General features: G+C 44.3%; 1 protein-coding gene and 1 long non-coding RNA gene across 6 annotated transcripts in view; one reads left to right on the forward strand and one right to left on the reverse strand.

The window, feature by feature from the left end:
* Window positions 1-3453: 3453 nt before the first annotated feature.
* LOC119467312 lies at window positions 3454-8471 on the forward strand. Its single transcript, XR_005195850.1, has 2 exons — window positions 3454-5861; window positions 5964-8471. It is a non-coding gene; the product is annotated as an uncharacterized LOC119467312 (long non-coding RNA).
* Window positions 8472-16638: 8167 nt separating this feature from the next.
* Window positions 16639-21700, reverse strand: part of FBXO25 (F-box protein 25) — a 70638-nt gene continuing 65576 nt past the window's right edge. For 3 of the 5 annotated variants that reach the window (XM_017501146.2, XM_017501145.2, XM_017501147.2), the window contains exons 10-11: window positions 19013-19039; window positions 16639-18030 (exon numbers count right to left, since the gene is read on the reverse strand). In XM_017501146.2, the coding sequence (XP_017356635.1) occupies window positions 17941-18030; window positions 19013-19039 (117 nt within the window). In that variant the 3' untranslated portion in view covers window positions 16639-17940. The remainder of the gene's footprint in view (window positions 18031-19012; window positions 19040-21700) is intronic. The other 2 variants (XM_017501149.2, XM_017501148.2) reach the window with 1 other exon arrangement.

Consider the following 21700-nt stretch of genomic DNA (forward strand, 5'->3'; position numbering starts at 1 on the left):
TCCATTCTCGTCATCATTTCGTCAAATCTTTTTTCAAGGTTCTTAGTTTCTTTGCATTGGGTTAGAACATGTTCTTTTAGTTCATAGAAGTTTCTTACTACCTACGTTCTGAAGTCTGATTCTGTCATTTCATCACACTCGTTCTCCATCCAACCTTGTTCCGTTGTTGGTGAGGAGTTGTGATCCCTTGGAGGAGAGGTGTTTTGGTGTCTGGTGTTTTCATCCTTTTTGCGCTGGTTTCTTCCCATCTTTATGGATTTATCCACCTGTCGTCTTTGTAGTTGCTGGCTTTCAGATTGGGTCTCTGAGTGGATGTTCTGTTTGTTGATGATGAGGGTATTTCTGTTTCTTGGTTTTCCTTCTGACAGTGTGGCCCCTCTGCTGTAGGCCTGCTGAGGTTCACTCCAGACCCTGCTTGCCTGGGGATCACTTGCAGCAGCTGCTGAACAGTAAGGGTTGCTACCAGTTTTCTTCTTCTGCTAACTTTGTCCCAGAAGGATAGCCGCCAAGTGTCTGTCTGATCTCTCCTTTATCAGGTGGCTCCTTGGATATGCAGGGGTAGAGAGCTGCTTGAGGAGACAGTCTGTTCTTTGTAGGAGCTGAAATGCTGAGCTGTGAGCTCCGTTGTTCATTCAGAGCTGCTGGGCAGGTATGTTCAGGTCTGCTGCAGCAGAACTCATTAACCGCTTTTTGTTCCCAGGTGCTCTGTCCCAGGGAGTTAGGGCTTTATTTATGAGCTTCCGTTGTGCTGCTGCCTTGTTTTTTTTTTCCTTCAGATCTGCCATGCCCAGCAAGGAGGCAGCCTAGTCACTGTCTGCCTGTAGAGGCTTTGCTGGGCTGCTGTGGGCTCCGCCCAGCTGCCAAGTGAACTTCCCTGAAGTCCTGTTTATATGGATGTAGTTTCAACTGCCTTGGCAATGGTAGCCCACCTCTGTATTGGCAGACTCTCTATGTAATGGCGGGTTGCCTTGGCAACTGTGGGCTGCCTCAGCATTGGCTGACTACCTCCAGAGTGTTGGAGTGCCTCGGTAATGGCGGATGTCCCTCCCCCACAGAGCTGGACCATCCTGGGTTCAGCTGCACTTGCTGTGAAGCTCTCAATCCAGAGAGTTTCTGATTGTTGTTCTTTTGTAGGGGTGGGACCAGATGAGCCTGATCGCCTGGCTCCCTGCCTCAGAGCCTTTTTTTTTTTTTTAAAGTTGGTGTTCCAGTTGCCTGTTTAAGAGGCGCCGGAATCTGTGTGTTTTCCTGTGCGGCAACTCACTGTGCTGGCTTAAACAGCGGCACTGAGATTCCTGGCGCTTTTTTTGCCCTGGAATCTACTGTCCTGGTTCCCTGTTCCATCCCCTTTTTAAACAGATGAGTGGGTGACTTTCCGTGCCTCCAATTGCCAGCCAGAAGGGCACCCAGACCAGCGTATTTTGTACGGAGAACCGCTGCGCCAGGGCGCTGACAAAGCAGCCGCACGGGGCAAAGCAGCCAGGCCGGCCAACACAGCCGCGCTGGCCGACACAGCTGCACTGGCGACCCGTAGGGCTTCTCCCCCTGGGAATTTCCTAGTCTGTGGGCAATAAAAATGCGGCATCCACTCACCCTCTGCGCTTTCACTGGGAGTTGCAATCCTGAGCTTTTCCTAAATGGCCATCTTGGATCGATCCCCCAGTAACCCAATTTTTAAACAGTGACAAGTGGCAGGGCCATCTGACCATGCTGCCCACCTGTTCCTGTTGACTTTGGAGGAGGCTTGGCTGCCGCTGCTGCGGTCAGGTGGGATGAGCTCAGGCCACGTCTGCCTGAGCTCCCATTGCTTTTTAGGGAGGGGACAGGTGGAAGGTCTTAGAGCAGCAACACCAGCCTATGGCCTTGCCCTGCTGGGCCCCAGCAGGTTCCATCACCTATCTGTGCCAACCCTGTCAGACCCTCATGCTATGCCCTTGCCTCCCTCTGGGACCCTAGCACAGTCCTGCAAGGCTGGCATTGCTGTGCCCGTTATAGATGCTCAGTGAGGTCCAAGAGTCCCGCTCTTGAATTCCAGGAATGAGTTTGTTCTGTTGCAGGTGGAATGACACCAGATGATGAAGAGAGACTACAGGCTGAGGTGAGGAGGAACAGGGCAACCTTCATTCAGTTGTGGGTATTTATGCAGCATTTCCCAGGAATGAGGCCAAGTATCATAGGGGCAGAGAAGCTCACACAGACCATCAGGGACAGCCTGCTCAGGACCGGCAGGTTAGAGGCCAAGGCCACCTCCCCAGGGTCTGAGCACGAGAGGGCTATGCCTGCGCCAGGTCTGAGCCATTATGAGAGTGTCAGGGCTCCCTTCTGGAAGGCACCACCTCCCCCCTCCCACTATGACCTTCCGCAAGGTCCCCCTCTGGTGTGGGTTTTGGGGTCAGATGCTGAAGTTTGGATCTTTGCACCAAGGCAGACAGCTGTTGAGCCTTGAGCTTGTTTGGAAGCTGCCAGGCCCTGATGGGGGTTGGTGCTGTGTGGTTCTGGGGCCTCTGTGTCAAGTCTGGGCCTCCCCTGGCCGGGTGGATGGCATCCCTCATAAGGTGTGTGGTGGCCAGAGTACTGTCTTAGGAGGCCGTGGCCTGTGCCAGCAACACGAGTGTGGCCTGGGCAACTCGCTACTTTGGGCCTCTACTGATCTTAGCTGTGCTCTGTTGCAGGATCCACTTGTGGGCCTGGCCTCAGCCTGGCCCGACTGCAGTACCTTCTATTAAATACTTAAAACAATCACCTTAAAGGCATTTCCTCCCCAACCCTTGCATGCTGCTGAGGTCGGGGTCTGGGGTGCTCTCGGTAGAGGAGCTATCAGCCTTCAGGCCAGCTTCCCAGCTCCACATGCAGCCCCAGCCACCTACCACCCAAGTGCCAGGAAGCTACTTTTGTCTCCCTCCAGTCTACGTGAAAGCATCTTCTCAAATCTGCTCTAGTGTTTCAGGGTCGTGGCCCAGGGTGATGCTTCCATTGGGACATGGTCCCCAGGGTTTGTAGGCCCAGGTGACAGTGACTACCTTTGGGTCCCATGCCTGCTGCCTCCCAGTCCGATACCATGACTGCTTCCTCTGCAGCCACCACATGACAGCCAGTCTTGTGAGACGCCTGCACGACAGCCACCCTCGTGAGACGCCTACAGGAGATGCCTGCGTGACAGCTGCACTGGCTCCTCCCAGGGCTGAGCACTGTGCCCAGAGAGCAGATGGGAGGAGGCCGGCCCTGGCAGTATGTGCCACTGAGGTTCTGAAACGCCCTTCCATTTACATGAGAAAAGTCTAGGGGAGTGGTGGTTGTTTGTTGGAATTTTCATTTTTGTCACATGAGTGCCATCTATAACATACTTAATATTCTTTAAATGGGTTCACTTTAAAGAATTACTTGCTGAGGAAGCTAGTGGGTGAGGACAGAGATGGGAAAGGTGGGAGGCCCATGGCCCTGTGAGGAGGGGCTGCAGGGCTGGAACTGTCAGGCAGCCCAGCAAGGGGCCGAGCCTGGGGAGTGTGGGCAACTCAACGTGGGAGGTGTTCTTGGCAGGCTCACCTGCAGCTTCTGGGCATGCACTTTCACTGAATCCTCCTGCAGATCCTGGGGCACCTGTGCCACCAAGGGCCCTGCTTGCCTGGCTGGCTCCTTGGTGCCCTGACCCACAGCTCCTCTCACTTGCGTGCCACTCCGAAGAGACTGCTGCTTTCTTCTGAAACAGGCCCTCTTCTGTGACTCACTGTCCATTGTGGTCCCTTCCTGTTCATTTTCTGCTCTGCTCTTGCTTTTTCTCCCTTGAGGCCATTAAGTCCACTTCTGGGTCTAAATCCTGGTTCTGAACCCTAGAGGGGATCATTGTCCCCATGTCAACAGGAAGTAGGGCTAGTGGCATTTCTACCTCATCCGAAGTATGCACTGGGGAGGTTGTGTGAGGTGAGACACAGCTCTTGAGGGCGGCTGGTGTCATACCCCCAACCCTGGCCTTCTCTTAAGGCCAAGGCTGGGCCCTGCAGGACACCAGCCCATGGGTAGATGTTTTTGTGAATCAGAATTAGGTGCTATTCTCCTCTTTGTGTGGAGCATGGATTTGATGGAAAAAGGGAATGTAATTGGGGGAGGTGGGAGCCAAGTCTCTGGACAGAGTCGGGAGACTAGTGGCTTACTGAGTTTTGGGAGACATTCTAGGGCAACAAGGTATCTTTCAGAATTTGATCCACGGCAGCCTTAGGCAGATGTTTAAGAATACAGGCTTGTATCTGGAATTCGTTTTTAAGGTCTGCTAGCTGTCCAGGGTCATGGGTTCATTTGCACAGGTTCCTGCACATTCTGCTTTTATCCCTTGGGGACCCAGGACACATGGGGTCTCTGCTCAGTCTCTGTCTTTAGAAGGAAGCTTCAAGCTGGGCTATCAGAGCTGATGGTGAACACACAATGATTGTCCCCTGGCCCTGGACGTCTTCCTAAGAGTCCATGTGCCTGCTCACTCTTCCTCTGAGTCTGGAAGTGCGTCGCAGTGTGTTCCTCTGGCTCCCAGAATCTGACATCCGTTTCATCTCGGAGGAGCACATCCTGAATAAAGGTTATTCTAATTTTAACAGCAGGAAATGCTAAGCTCAATGGTGAACAAGAAAGGCCATCTCTCCGCAAAGCCTAATGCATCTTAGGAATGTGTGACAATTTACTTTTTGTTTTCATTAAAAAATGTGTTTTAGAGGCAGGGTCTTGCTGTCACCCAGGCTGAAATGCAGTGGCATGGTCAGGGCTCAGTATAACCTCCAACTCCTGGGCTCAAGTGATCCTCCTGCCTCAGTCTCCTGAAGTGCTGGGATTACAGGTGTAGGCCACAGCACCTAGCCGTTGTGAAAATTTAAATAGTGATTTTTCCCTCAGTGGCTCTGACACAAGAAGCAGACAGGAGGAGATAGGGTGCAGGCTCGTGGTCACAGTTTTTCTCCCTTTAAAGTGTTTTCAATTCCTGAGGCCAGTGGGGCGAAGGATGACAAACAAATCACACTTAATCCTCTAAATAGTGGTTAATTCTCATAACCAGGTGTATTTCAATTTGGTTTTTTCGGGGTGGGGGATTGACAAGTATTTCAGTTTTTAAGTGTTTTTTTTAATGATGAAAAAAAAATCTACGCAAAAGCATTTAGTACAACGGACACCCATAAACGCAGCTACTGAGATTCAATAATTGTCTTAATTGCTTTGTGTGCATACATATCTGACCATCTAAAAGTAAACTAGACACCATATCACCCCCAAGTACTTCAACATGTATTTCTGAAGAGACACACTTAACAAAATTAATTTCCTATATCTAACACACACACACACACACACGTTCCCACACCTTTTAGCTGCTTTTCTCTCTGCCAATCCATGATCATGTATCATATGTGGTGGTTCTGTCTCTGAAATCTTTCGATATTGGAAGCAGGAGCCCCTGTGTCCCTTCCCTCCCAGCTTTTCCTGAACACACTGTTGTTTGTTTGAGGTGTTTAATTCACTCCTGCATCCTGTGCACTTACTGCAAGGAAGAAGTTGGATCTAAAGCTCGGTTCATCCAAGCTGCTGCTTTCTTTCAGGGTAGCTCCTGGGCCCCTGTGCACAGCAGGGCCACGTAGTGTCTGACATCCATGATCAGTGGTAACATTAGGCTCAGGTGGTAACAACTGGATCCTTAATCTGGCTCCCTGTATTCCTTAAGCATTTCTCAGTTGTGCCCTTTTCATGTTCTCCAGAGCTGTGTCCTGGCACCTCTTCTGCGGACAGAGAGCCAGGGCAGGTACCTGCCATATTCCCTCTCAGGTCCAGAAAAGAGGTCACAGCAATGAAAATGCAGCTGAGGCCATTTGATCTCCCTCAACACAAATGTAAGTAGCTTTATGGTAGGCACTAGTAAAAAAATTTCCATGGGAATTAGAAACAGCCTAACCACCTAGAGATCAAAAGACAGTTTTGTTTCCACGCTACAGGGATCCTGTGAGTGTGACCTACGTCACAGCCCATCACCTTCCCCTCGCTGGTTCCTGAATTGAGGAGGAGGGAGAGGCGAGCTTGAAGTCTGCATGAGTACACATCGCTCACATAAGAGCTAAGATCCACAGAACGCCTTGCTTTTTCCTAAGAGGTGGCATGACTGTGTGGCCTTTGGTTATAAAGCTGTATGAAACTGAGTAAGTCAAACTTAATACAATTCAAACTTAAAGTCAGTGGAATTTTACTCTGGAGTCTCCAAAAGGGAGGCGGGAAGGAGGGGGAGGGGACAATGGTTGAAAAGCTACCTTCACTGTTTGGGTGATGAGTTCAAAGGTAGCCCAAACACCACATCATGCAACACAGCCATGCAGCAAACCTGCACCTGTGCCAACTGAAACTGAAATTTTAAAAAGCATTCAAAACATTGACTCTTGGAAGGGATGCAGCTATGCACCTGCAGTCATAAAGTATGCAGCGGCCACCTTTGCCTTTCTTTCCCTATAAACGACCAAATGCACCAGAGACAAGGACCCTGCGATCACTGCTCCCTCACTTTGCAGAATGCAGCCATTGTAATGGGCCAAATCACTGTGGCACACATATTGACATCTCAGCCCCTCCCTGTAGGAGCGATGCCTTAACTTTCCCACTGGGGAACACTGACCCTGTTTGTGTGGAGCCCGTCCCCCTGGTGGCCGTTGTGAAGTTGTGTGCTCGGATGCACTTGAGCCTTCCCCATATTTTCTAAGCCTCTTCTTTTAAGGTTGACAGCTGGTAAACTTGTACCAGCCATCTCTAAGGTAGATCAGAGTCCACTGCAGTGACCAACTCTGTGTAGACATAGGGACCCCAGAGAAGCGCTTGTCTATGTACAGAAAAACTGGTTTACTAAATAAGCTGGTGTTTTGAAATGTGACACTTTAAGTTTTTAGAGGGAAAACAGTAATTGGGGAGCGACTGAACCTCCAGCTTTCCAAACGCGTGGCTATCCTTTCTGCCACACGTGTGGCACAGTGTGTGTGCCATCAGCTGGAAGAGCAGGGTTTGGGGAAGGGGTTAACAGATAAGGAGCATGAATGACGCTGAGCCTGTCGGGGGGTGCATGGGCAGTCCTGAGCCGGGGTTGATGCGGCTAGGGCTTTGTCTCCTCTCACCAGCAGGTGAGTGTTACTTGAGTATTACCGGCCGGCCTCCTGCTGGTGGGCTTGTTTTCTCCTGGCACGTGTGCCTTGGGAACATGCGGGTTTCTTCTGTGCCTTTCTCGGACTCAAAGGCTGGCTTCATCACCACCGAAGGGCTTGTTACCTTTACGAGGTATTTCAGACTCCCCACACCATTCTCTAGGTTTTGGTTACTATATCTCCAAAACCTGCCATTTCTTGGCAAATCTCCATCCACCAGGTTTCTGATTATGTTTGAAGGTTATCATCATCATCATGCTGGCATCTTTGTCTTTTGGTGACCAACTGTTCTCTTACCAGTGTCTGTGAGTGGTTTCATCTCTTTCAAGTATGTCCATCAGTAACAGTGACCTCCTTGTACTATAAGCCTATCAATTTGGGTGGAGACATTTAAATATTTATATATTTTTTGAGACAGGGTCTTACACCGTTGCCCAGTCAGGAGTACAGTGTGGCACGATCAGAGCTCACTGCAGCTTCCACCTCTGGGAGCTGGGACTATAGGTATGCCACCATGCCTGTCTAATTTTTTGTGTGTGTTTAGAGATGAGATCTTGCTATATTGCCTAAGCTGCTCTTAAACTCCTGGCCTCAAGCAATCCTCTGGCCTTGGCCTCCCCAAGTGCTGGGATTACAGGTGTGAGTGACTGCACCTGCCCCCATTTAAGTATTTAGAAATTAATGTCTCAGCATGTTTTTTCAGAGTTGCAAAGATATTTTCACTTACTGATAAAGGTTTAGTAGAATTTTAGCTTTCACAACAAGTGATGATATTGATCCCTTTGGCATTATATCTGTTTAGAATTTTAGGAAAATATGATTTTAAAAATTAAATTTACATAAATTATTTTCAAGGAAGCTGAACAAATCTGGATGGGATGGGGTGATGGAAAATACCATTTGCTTTAAGTTTTGAGAAGCAATTTTTTTATTCTTTGGAAACCAGGGTTTAAGAAATCTCTTCTCCTTGGAGACTTTAAAACTAAAACTGGTGCTATTTAAGACAGAAGGAAATGGTAAGAATTTTCCAAGGCTCATCATGAAGATACACATCTTTCCCTTGAGAATAGAGGCTAGAGAACTGCAAGAAGGCAGTTCCCTCTGGAGTCTCCTTTCCTGGGAGATGCAGCTCCACACGGGTGAGTTTCTGGACAAAAGGAGAAAGGAGGGTGGTATGTGTCCTAATATTTAACTGTTTATTTGGGATCATGTTATGCATCTTAAAAAGCAATATAAGACAAAATGTTGGAAAGACATTTCAAAATAATTACCTTGAAGTAATTCTCATAATTCATAGGTAACATTTTTGCGTATTTTGCCTTTTTAAAAAACTTTCTACAATGAAAACACATTATTTTTACAATAAAACAGTAACAAGTACAAAAAGTAACGTTTATAAACTTTTAATGGAAAATACCAAATAGATACAAAAAAGACAAGTGTAAATTGGGTTGGCAAGCTATAGCCTACAGGCCAAATTTGGACCACCACCTGTTTTTGCACAGCCCATATGTTAAGGATGATTTTTAGATTTTTCAATGGTGAAAAAATGTAAAAGGGTAGTATTTAATGACATATGAAAAACATGTGAAATTCAGACTTCAGTGTCCATAGAGTTTGACTGGAACACAGCCACACATACTGGTGTGTGGCTCCCTGGTGGCTGCTTCATGCTACTACTGCAAAGTGGCAAGACATGGCTGGAAAAGCCAACTATATTTACCATCTGCTCCTTTACAGAAAAAGTGTTGTGCCCTGCTCTACATCCTGATGTGTACCTATCCTTGCAGCCTCAAATTCCCAGCCAATCTTGTTTCATCTATACTTACTCCCAGCCCCATGGATTCAAAGGAAATTCCAGACGTCCTATAATTTCATCTTCATGCTGCTGACATTTAAAAGTTGAAAACTCACCAAGAAGATGGAATATATATGCACAAAACATCAGAACCCCAAAATACATGAAACAAAATTGAAGGAAGAAACGGATAGTTCTATAGTAAGAGTAGGAGACTTCAATAGCCCACTCGCAGTAATGGACAGGACAACCAGAGGATCAGTCATAAGACAAAACTTGAACAGTGTCGTACCAACTGGACCTGACAGACATATACAGAACACTCCACCAAACAACAGCAGTACACACATTTTTCTCAAGTGCAAATGGACCTTTCTCTAGGATAGACAGCATGTTAGACCTCAAAAGACTGAAAAAATAAAAATTATCTTTTCTGGCCACAGTGGGATGAAACTAAAAATCAGTAACAGAAGAAAAAACAAAAAGTACACAATTATGTGAAAATTAAACAATACTCTCAGCCAGTGGATTAACAGAGAAATTAGAAAATATCTTGAGATAAATGAAAATTTAAACCTAACATACAAAAAGATACAGTGAAAGCAATGGTAGGGAAATTTATAACTGTACATACTTAAAAAATTAAGATCTCAAGTCAACCCTAAATTTACACCTGAAATAACTACAAAAGAAAGAGCTAACAACCCAAAACCAGCAGAATGGAGGAAATTAGGTCAGAGACAAAATAGACAACAGCAAAGCAAGAGAGAAAAATAAATGAAACCAAGAGTTTGCTGGGTCAACCCACACTGACAAACTTCTTGCTAGTGTGACTAAGAAAAATAAAACCAGAAGGAGGGGACGTTACAACTGATTTTACAGAAATAAAAGGTATTAAGGGTACTATGAGCAATTGTGTATCAATGAATTGCATAACCTAGATGAGTTGGACAAATTCTTAGAAACACACAACCTATCACGATTGAATCATGAAGAAATGGAAAATCTGAAGAGACCTGTGGTAGTCAAGAAACTGAATTAGTAATGAAAAACCTCCCAACAAAGAAAACACCAGGGCCATATGGCTTCACTGTAGAATTCTACCAAACATTTGAAGAATTATATCAATTCTCCTCAAACACTTCCAAAAAACTGAGGCAGAGAAAAGCACACTTCCAAATGCATTCTATGAGGCTGGCGTTATTCTGATACCAAAACCAGACAAGAAAAGAACACCACATACCAGTATTCCTAATCAAGATTTTTGTTACCGACATTCAATAAAATACTGGCCAGCAGGATTCAATGGCACATTGAAAGGATTACACATCATGGCCAAGTGAGATTTATAGCTGGGATACAAAGAAGTTTCAACATGCTCAAGTCAATAAATGTAATACACATTATATTAACAGAATGAAGGAGAAAAACATATGATCCCAATTAATGCAGAAAAAACGTTTCACACAGTCTCATGCCCTTTCATGATAAAAACTCTCAACTGGGAATAGAAGGAAACTACCTCAACATAGTAGAGGCCATATGAAAATCCCAGTAAATATCATATTCAATAAGACTGAAAGCACATATTTTAAAATCAAGAACAAGACATAAATACCACATCTTACCACTTCTATTCAACACAGTACTGGAGGTTTAGCAGAGCAAATAGGCAAGAAAAAGAAATAAAAGGCATCCAAACTGGAAAGGAAGAAGCAAAATTATCTGTTTTCAGATGACATGATCTTATATGTAGAAAATCTTAGAGTTCATACATATACAAAAAACCTGAATAAACAATTTCAGTAACATTGTAGGTTACAAAATCAACATAACAAATCCATGATATTTCTACACAATAACAAGCAATCTCAAAAGGAAGTTAAGAAAATTCCATTTATAATAGTAACAAAATAAACGAAGTAGTTAGGAATAAACTTAAGGAGGTAAAAAACTTGTACACTGAAAACCAATAAACCATTGCTGAAAGAAAGTAAAGTCAACACAAATAAATAGAAAGCAATCTATGTTTGTGAATTGGAAGCCTTAATATAGTTAAGATGTCCACAGTTCAAAGCGATCTACAGATTTCATGCAATTCCTATCAAAATATTCCAGTGGCGTTTTTTTTTTTTTTCTTTTTTTGCAGAAATAGAACAATCCATCCTGAAACTCAGGATATCTCCAGAGACCTCACACAACCAAAACAATCTTGAAAGGGAACAAAGTAGGGGCTCTCACATCCTTATTTCAAAACTTATGACAAAGCTACCTGCAATAATCAAAATGGTGTTGTACTGAAACAAAGACAATCATATAGACCAATAGAACAGAATAGCAAATCCCCAAATAAACCCTTCCACTTACGGGTAAAATGATTTTTGACAGTGCCAAGACCATTCAAGGGAGAAAGAACAGTCTTTTCAACAAATGTTGCTAGACAGCTGGTCTTCCACATCAAGTTGGATCTACCTCACACCATATGTAAAAGTTAAAATGGATCAAAGGCCTAAACTAAGAGCTAAAACTAAAACATTTAGGAAAAACATAAAAGTTTTTTTTTTGAGATGGAGTTTCGCTCTTGTTACCCAGGCTGGAGTGCAATGGCGCGATCTCGGCTCACCGCAACCTCCGCCTCCTGGGTTCAGGCAATTCTCCTGCCTCAGCCTCCTGAGTAGCTGGGATTACAGGCATGTGCCACCATGCCCAGCTAATTTTCTATAGTTTTTAGTAGAGACGGGGTTTCACCATGTTGACCAGGATGGTCTCGCTCTCTTGACCTCGTGATCCACCCGCCTCGGCCTCCCAAAGTGCTGGGATTACAGGCTTGAGCCACCGCGCCCGGCCAACATAAAATTTTAACAATGGATTTGGAAATAATTTCTTAGATATGACACCATAGCCACAGCTAACTAAAAGAGAGAAACAACTGTGCATCAAAGGACAAAACAGAGTGCGACCAGTCCATGGACTGGGATAAAGTATTTGCAAATGACATATATGATAGGGGTGAATACCCAAAACATATAAAGACCTCTTAGAACTCAACAATAAAAATGCACACCCGACTGAAAAATGGAAAAAGGGCGTGAACAGACATTTCTCCAAAAGACATATACATGGCCAACAAACAAAGATAATCAACATCACTAGTCATCAGGGAAATGCATATAAAAATCACAGTAGGATAGCACTTCATACTCAATAGGATGGCAATTATTAAAATAGGTGTTGTTGACAAAGATGTGGAGAAATTGGAGCCTTCAGTGGGAATGTAAAATGGTGCACCCACCATGGAAAACAGTTATAGCAGTTCCCTAAGAAATTAAACATAGAATTGCCATATGATTGAAAGCAGAGATTCAGATATTTGCACACCCATGTTTACAGCAGCAATATTCACAATAGCTAAAAGGTGGAAGCAACTCGAGTGTCCATCAACAGATGAATGCACAAACGAAATGTGGTCTATCCATAGAACAGAGTGTCATCAGCCTTTAAAAGAAATCCTGACACATGCTACAACTTGCATGAACCTTGAGGACATTATGCTGAGTGAAATAAGCCAGTCACAAAACAACAAATCTCCTCTGATTCCACTCAGACAAGGTCCCTAAAGTAGTCAAATTCAAAGAGACAAAGTAGAACAGAGGCTGCCAGGGGCTGGTGGATAGGTATAGGGAGTTGGTGTTTAATGGGTACAAAGCTTCAGTTTTACACGATGACAAAAGCTTATCTTGTAAACCTGAACTTAGGGATACACAGTAAAGAAGGGTGCACAATATGAATGTATTTAATGCCACTAAACTGCACACCTAAAATGGATAAGATGGTAAATTTTGTGTGTATTTTAACACAAGTTAAATTCTTTTAAATGACATTAGAATTGACTACATAGGTTAGATAATAAAACCAACTTGCCTTTATCTGTGCAAGTTTCTCAAATGATTATCAAATAAAAATGAAATTTCCATGCAAAAATGAGATAGTTGAGGTATCTCTCTTATTTGATATAGATGCCCTCATTTTTTTTTCGCTTGCCCTTATAACAACAAGAACATTTCAAAGGAACCTACTCCTCAGTGAACCCTGGTTATGGTGCAAAAGCTGGCGCGAGACCCCTGTGGCACCAGCAGCACCTTCTCCCACTTGCCACTCCAGCTGATGCTCTGGGCATCTCTCTTCTTTGTCACTCTGTGGATCTGAGCCAGTGGGGATTGGAAGGGAGAGGACCAAGGACAAAAAGGACAACTGGGAGGGCTATCGGCCTTTTCTAGGCGCTCCTGTGAAAAGCAATGGCAGATCCATGTGGCCTGTATCCAGGCACGTGCACTGGGGAGCAACTCCCTCATCTCACGGATGCTGAGGCTGGCAGTGACAGCAGCCATGTGCACTGCCTGAGTTTAGAGAGGACTGCCAGGGGTGCGTATGCAGGTGCCACGTCACCACCTAGAACACACTGTCTCATGCTGTGAGCCAGGGCTAATTTTAGGCAGACAGCAATGCAGTTCCTGCTGGAATTTTGGAGGCAGAGGCTACACTTGGGCAGCTCCTACTAGCTCGATAGAATTTAGCCCACGGGACGTGGGGCACAGTGCTTTTCAAAGTTGAGGGTCTGCTTCCTCTATGCAGAGACAACAGGACAAGGAGTGGGGCTTGAGTGAAGACAGAAGCAGCAGCTGTGTTGGGATAGACATGGATGCAGGGAGGTTGAGAGCAGGGTGGATGCTGGTGTCAGCCATCAGAGGCCCCAATGGCTGGTGCTGGTCGGTCATGGATGCAGGTCCTTGTTTTTCCTCCTACTTGTTGCTAATCCCTTGGCTTTGCCGTTGGGTAGCATTTGATATCGCACTAGATAGGGACTAAAGGGAGGTGAGTGGTGTCTAGCACATGCACACATCATAATGAAGACAGGGAGAATAAAGTCAAGCCAAGCTGACTTCTGCCTTTTAAAATTGTGATTTTCAGAGGGCAACACCCTTTCCTTTTGATAATTCTGGAGATAAGCAAAAGAGACTAGGTTTCACAGTCCATTTATCTATTAGGTTACGCCTTCACAATGAAAAAAAGTGTTAAAAGACATCTCTGGAAAAAAAGGTCTTATCTTAAAGGGTAATAAGACAAACACATTTCCAAAAGGGAAGATAACTGAAGCTTCTCAGTTACTTCAAATCTTATATGGAGTTCTCTCAAAGAAGAATTAACAAGAAACCTTCATAAACTCTTTGAAAACACAGAAGAGGGAACATTTTCTAAGCTTATCCTATGAGACTGACACCAAAACGGAAAAGATCACAAGGTGGGTGGGAAGGCGGTCCTGGAACCAATCCCCTGCAGATACAGAGGGCTGTTACAGGACAACAAATCCAACAGCTGTGTATAAAAGATATCACAAACCATGACTTAGTGGGCTTTGGCCCAAGAATGCAAGATTGGTTCAAGACATAGAAGTCAATGTAATAACAGCACATTGATCTTACAAAGGCCAAAAACCACATCTTTTTCAAGAGATGCAGAAAAGGCATTTGACAAAATCCATCACCCTTTCATGATAAAAACAACTTAGAAGGGAACTTCCCCAACCTGCTACCGGGTATCTATGGGAAACCCAGGGTTAACATCGTAGTTAATGGTGAGACCGAAAGTTTCCCCTAAGATGAGGAACAAGACAAGTATGTTTGCTCTTGCACTGCTATTCAACACTGTACTAGAGATTCTAGCCAGCAAAGTGGGGCAAGAAAGAAGAATAAAGAAGTGAAACTGTCTATTCGCAGATGACATGATTTTGTACATAGGATCATAAGGAATCTACAAAGGTGTTAACAGAGCTGATAAATTATTTCAGCAAGGACGCAGTATACAAAAATCTTATGAGAATTTGGTTCAAAAGCAGCATTTAAGGCAAAAATTGTTCACAGATCATTAAATTTTTTCCATGAAGTAGACAAGATTTTGTGTACAGCCTGTATAGTACACACATACAGTACATACACAGATGCTGTACATCATGCAGTAAACTATGACAGCTACACCTAGGTCTGCTCCTGAGAGCTGCTGGGTGGCTTTCTGATTTGTGTATATTCATAGATTAGGTGAGGAATGTGACTTTTTGACTCTGAAAATAGGCAAAAGGAAGTTGCAACAGTTGCAACTGTTGTCAACAGACAACAGCTTTGAGTGAGCAGCACGGACTGGGAACAGGTCCAGGAATGACTAGAAATTCTGTCTTGAGAGTGTCCGGCATTCCTTTTAGCAGGGATAATGAGCATGTGAAACTTACTGTATGGCTTTAGGCTCTTGGTGTCCTGAATTAGAACTTCATTGCAATGAAGGCATCAGAATGTAGTTTAATCTCACAGGAGTGGCATCCCTACTTTTGCTAGGCCCTCTGACAGAAACTGTATTCAAAAGTACCATTCCAATGTGGAAAATTATGATTCCTCTGCTCATCTCCATTTGGTGTTTTCTGATCTTCTGTAAATAACTTATCAGTGCCTCAAAATTGTCTTTATTCTGTCTTTACACCCTCTATTCACCTTTCAATCTCTCCCCAGCAATGTAAGCCATCCCTGCTTACCTGCCCAGCTCCCACAACTTGTCTCTTGAATGCACCTGCAGAAGGCTGTGACCCATGCACTGGCAGTGCGGGTAGCTGTGTCCATGGCATGTGGAAATACGCCAGCCCAGTAGAACAGCTGGAATCCTACACTATTAATATGGTTATGTTTCCCAAGCAAGTACTGCTCAATTTATACAAGTATCTGTGATTCTGTAGCACAGCTGAGAATTGTTATAACATCTAACAATTAAATTACAATAACAATATATGACAAATTAGAACTTGGGGAAAGAAGCACAACTTCAAAAGGTTAATTTCCTTTTAAGAAGAAACTAATACGAAAAAAGACTAACACCCCCAACCGCCACCAAAAAAAACCAGCAAATAACACATTAAGTAATTTACCAAAAACAAGACAAATCAAATGGATAACAAATATATGGAAATGTTCAAGCTCACAATGAACGACACATCAAATTCTTCACTTATTAAAACAGCACCAACAGAGAAAGAAATACCTGTGCTTCAGGGATAATGAAAACTCAACATACTCACTCCCTTTCCTAGAATAAAACAATTTCTTTTTTTCAGCTGGACGCAGTGCCTCATGCCTGTAATCCCAGCACTCTGGGAAGCTGAGGCAGGTGGATTGTTTGAGCTCAGGAGTTTGAGACCAGCCTGGGCAACATGGTGAAACCCCATCTCTACTAAAAATCCAAAAAAAAAAAAAAAAAGGCTTAGCATGGCAGTACATGCCTGTGGTCCTGACTATTTGAGAGGCTGAGGTGGGAGGATCACTTGAGCCAGGGAGACAGAGGTTGCAGTGAGCCGAGATCATACCACTGCACTCCAGCCTGGGTGACAGACCAAGACCCTATCTGAAAAACAAAAAAACTCCAAAAAAATTTTTTTTCATAATCTAGAAATATAAAAGCCTTAACGTATGTTTGACTCATGATGTTGGCTGTACTACTGGTTTATTGTAAGGAGATGGCCACAATATATGAAGATACTTATCACAGTTATTGATGCTAACAATGAAACATTCAGGAACCCCAGTATGCTATGATGATAAAGACTGTTCGACCTGGGTGATTCTGTGGAGCTAATAAAAACCAAGTTTCCAAATAACATTTAGGATATGGGTCTATGTTTCTAAAAATGGCAGCGGGGGGAGTGGTGGGTTGTGAAGTAACAGTGGTATACAAAACATTTATGGTTTTATGCAAAACTCTTACTCTAACATATATTCATGGAGGCCCAGGTATTTGCATCGCCTCAGGGGAAACTATAATTTGACAAGTTCATTCTTGGCCATTTGTGTCAGTTCACAGAAGTGGGGCTGAAAAATCCAGAATCTTTTTTTATTCCTATTTATAAAGCTATAAAATTATAATTTTATTATGCTTAGGGGAAAAAAAGTAGAAATGGTTTGCTTGGGTTCCTTGACCCTATTCAAAAATGGAAATATACAACAACACATTTCTACCCTATGCCTGCTGAGGGGATTTTTCACATTCTTTTCAGCATGCACAATAATCTTTGGGTGGTGGGATTGATCTTCTAATTTTCTCAAACAGACATGCATTATTTTAAAAACAAAACAATCTTTTAAGGACTTAAATATCAAAATCACTAACAACATTTCTCAGTAGGATGCAAAACTGATGAAGTTTGAATCAATAATGATTTATTACTTTGTTTATAAAAGTAGTTTCAACACAAGTGAAGTTTAGACTGTGATGGGCTGTTCCCATCACAGTCCAGGATTATGCACAGACAAGCCCCCACCCCCAGCAGGGGTATTCTGCCAAAGCCTGCGCTGGACACCTAGGAGTACAGAGGCCACTGCCCATTGTTGGGCTGCATGTGCACAATTCATACCCCGATCTAGAGTCTTAAGACAAGAATGACTACCACTGCCCTAGGTTCACTTTGTATTCAAAGAGGACTCATTTGGGCACAGCCAATGTAGTAGTTAAAATGCATTTTGAGAAAAAATAAATATTCTGTACAATGTATTTACAAGGATCAATTGTTTTGTCACCCACCCACAATTAGTATAAAATTGGGAAACTATAATTTGACAATTAAGAAGCATCATTATTGGCCATTAGTGTCAGATCAACACGGAATGTGGAGCTGACCATCTGAAATATTTTTGAACTATATATATCATATCCAAAATTGCATATTTTAATATGCTCAGAAGAAGAGTTTTTAAAGAAGTAGAAATGATTGTTTGGCTCCTGACCTCCTTCAGTGATGAAAATGCAACCATGCACTCCCCCCTTGTGGCAAAGGGGGAGTTCTTCCCAGTCTTTCTGGAAGCAGGGGCTTCCCAGGGGCCTCCACCCACCCCACAGAACACTCACTATGAGCCCCGCACAGACAGCATGATGCACAGTCTCCAATAGGGATGGCAGGGGCAGCCCTTAAAACTTGAAGAGGTCGATGAAGTGCTGCGGAGACACAGGTGTGAAGCAGCTGTCAGGATCAGCTGCCGTGCAGGGGTGTCCCGAGTCCTGTGGGGAGGAGGGAGATGGTTAGGAGAGGGCCTCACCACCAGCCACACTCCAGTGATGGTGGTTGAGGGATCATAAGCTGCTTGTTAGTGGACCCAGGGTCCAACCTCAGAGGTACATGGGAGATAAATTGGATGGGAATGATCAACACAAGGGCAGCCACAGCCGATTCTACGTAGAGGTTTCCCATGAACTCCTGCTCAGGTAGGACAGGAGATGGTGGCCCCAGGTCAGCCCCTCCAATGCCGAATCTGGTACTGAGTCAGAGGAGCCAGCTGCCAATACCACCCTGCACTGCCCCAGAATCTACGAGGCCATAAAAGAAACCACTGGGGACTTTCTGTCCTCTGGTCCCAGCCATTCCCTTGTCCTGTTGTCCTGTTCCTGGTTTACTTTGTTACACAGGGTTCCCTCCACCCACCATTCATCCCTGAATCAGCTTGCACTCCCTGCCTAGAACAGGAGGACAGTAGGGACATGTGGCCTCAGCCCCTGAAGCTCCTGCTTGCTCCAAGGGAGCTGGCCATGCTCACATACCTAAAGATCCAAAATTATATTTAATATGAGAAGTGATGAAAGAAGAATTAATTTTGCGGATAAAGACTCACAGAATCTTAGGAGGAACACAGATAAATGGGACCAGAGGCTATGTGGTCAATGCTGGGTCTCTCCATGGCACGCCCTGGCAGTGCTGCCACCCCAGGTGCTGTGTGGTGAGTTTCATCTGAATGAAGTGTTTATGGACTTGTCTAGCACCCTTCCTAAGCATGAAGGCATTAGTCTGCTGAAGTATTTCATGAACACGCTGGTTCTTGATGAGGTGATCAAAGTGGCCACTCAGCCCTGCTCAGGGTCCTGAGAAAGCTCAGGTCAACGAGAGCTGGAATCAAGCCGAGCAGTGGCCAGGATGACGTGCATGAAATGCAACATAATACAAGGTTTTCATCCTGAACATATGATGTGTGGCAAGACAAGGAAGTACCTTGAATAGTAAAGCAAGATGGTAGTCCTTTGAGATCATGAAGAAAGAATCAGGAAGGAATGCAGTGAAGGGAGGGAAAAAAGGAAACATTAAGATTAGAAAGAGCCAGACTGTATTTAGGCATTCAGGTTTGATTCATATTATTTACAAATAACTAAAAACATCAGGTAACTGAATTTGGACAGTACGAGGTTATTAAAAGTAAGCAAACAAGGTATCATCGGATAACTGAAATTCCCAAACTACTTGAAGACACAGTCTTAAATATATCTGTACCTTTAAGTCTCTCAAATTGGCAACTAATAAGGCTGCAGTGGTAAATAATCTTCAAAATTACCCACTCTAAAAGAAACGCTGATATTTCCATGTGCAGTTTATATTAAAACTTCGTAGTTCATTTTTTGGGGGGAAAAGTTCTTTGTTTGTTCTTTAATGTCCAGAGGGTCTGCTCTGTGCTAAATAATGCACATTAACTCAATTTCACACATGCCCTTAAGCCAGCCTCCACCTCTGACACTTGTTTCTCCAGGCCAGTGGAGGCCACTTTCCGATACAGACCCAAGCCTCAGCTGCTGCCCCCTGTGCTGTTTTCCCTGCTGGTTCAGGCTGCTACCAGCAAAGCAGCTTCCTCGCAAGACCAGGACCACCAGACCGTGAAGGCTGCATCTTACATTCTGGCTCCGACTTTGCTCCTGATGTCCATACAGGCCTGTGGGGTGAACGCCAGGTGTCCAGTCCTCTATTCTGGCAACTGATACACCAAGAAAGAAACAGGACATAAAAATGCCAAACTCTCATCCTGGCTTCCCTGACTCGGCCTACAAGTCCACAGTTTTTAACTGAGGCTTAGTACAGCTGGGAGAAAACGCCACCCCCTCAGGGACCCTGAGTGCAGGGTGCACCAGCGGACCCTCCCAGGGCTATCGAAGTCAGTCTTTGGCTGTAGAGCTTAACTCAGCCCAGTTACTTACAGACTGTGTGGAGGGCTAACTAAAGCAGGTAGACAAGTTAAAAAATAGCTCCAATATAGTAGAGCCAGAACAGATGGGAAACCAGCTTGGGAGCAGATGAAGTGGCTCCACAGCACTGCTGACTGGAGAGCTCCAAGCTTATGTACCGTGGGAAGTGACAAAATGACAAAATGCGGACCTGAAACAGATGCACCATGGTGTCAGCTCATGACCAAGTCCCAGGACCAGGTAAGGATTTAGGGTCACCAACACCCAGCCTCGTTTTAATAGCTTTGATATTACTTTGGTTTCTCAGTCAACACAAACTACTGGATGCTACACAAACAACACAAAAAAACAAAAAGCAGTAACCCTAAGCCTAAGTGCTATTTTCTGAGCACCAGCTATGTGTCAAGTTGCCAGGTACAGGAACGTTGAGCCTTCACAGCTCCTCTGTGTGGTGGGCCATGGTGTCAAACCAAGACCCTAGGAGGGGCGGTGAGTGCAGGAGACCCTGAGGCAGGTCCAGGTCTGCCCGACTCCAATCTGGGTTTGGCTCACCAGGCAACTCACAACTGGATAGCCAGTGGGAGACAGGGCAAGAAGTACCTGACATTTTCAGGGGTTAAATTAGGAGGAATGGCTCTTTGTAAATACTTCCATGCACGGATTCAGAACTAAAAACGTGGACTGTGACTACTGCCTTCTAGAATGATATTCAGTGGGAGAAGCTGTGATGGGACCACTCACTGTAGCTGCAGTGAAGTGGACATCACAGCCTCCAGGGATGAGACATGAACCTCCCAGAACTAAAATGGGCAGCTGTCTTTGCTAGGAGAGACTTGTTCTCAATTTCCATGATATGCTCAAATACGTTAAGAAGGTTCATTAAATACAAGAATGGCAAAGCAAATTCTTTTGGTAGGCTAAACATCATCTCTCAATTTATAAAAAAAATCAGAACTTATATATTTCAGGAAACTAGATGCTCCCAAATCCAAAACTTTTGAGCACTATGATGCTGCAGTGGAAAATTACACACGTTAAATACCTAAAACAAACTTTGTTTCATTATAAAATTACTAAAATATTGTATGAAATTATCTTCAGGCTCTGTGTATATGAAACACAGATGAAAAAAATCTGAAATCTGAAACACTTCCAGTCCAAAGCATTTCAGATAAGGGAGACTTGATCTGTTCTGCCCAACAATGTAGAAGCGAAGGAGTGTGGAGTGTGTATTTCTTCGTTAGTTGCTCAACAGACAGGGAGTGCTCCAATATTCATACATATTGTTCTAAGAAGAATACTATCACATACAAAACTGAAAGCCTTCTATCCCTTCTATGAATTATATTTTCCCCTATAAAAGTATCACTGCTTTTAATAGTTCTATAGTACAAAACAATCTGCTCAGGAGAAGAAAGAAAAGTAACTCTTAGGAGAAGCACTAACTCAAATTAGAAATTACAGTATTATGCCCACTCTTACTCTGTGATTGAAGACACAGCCACGTGTTTTCAGTGTTTTAATATTTCCAGAGTAGAACACGTGTCAGTTCTACAAAGAACTACACAGAAGGGGGGCCCTGTTCCCTCCAGGGTCAGGTGTCAAAGCTGGGTGAGAACCTGGACTTCACTCACTTGGCCCCTGTCCTTCTGTCCACAAGCATCTGCCTGTGGCTTCTACTGCAGACAACTCACCTCCATATTGTGCTTTTTGTGCCCTGTAACTGGGG

Source organism: Cebus imitator, unplaced genomic scaffold, assembly GCF_001604975.1.
Source record: "Cebus imitator isolate Cc_AM_T3 unplaced genomic scaffold, Cebus_imitator-1.0 Scaffold279, whole genome shotgun sequence".
NCBI classification, from domain to species: domain Eukaryota; kingdom Metazoa; phylum Chordata; class Mammalia; order Primates; family Cebidae; genus Cebus; species Cebus imitator.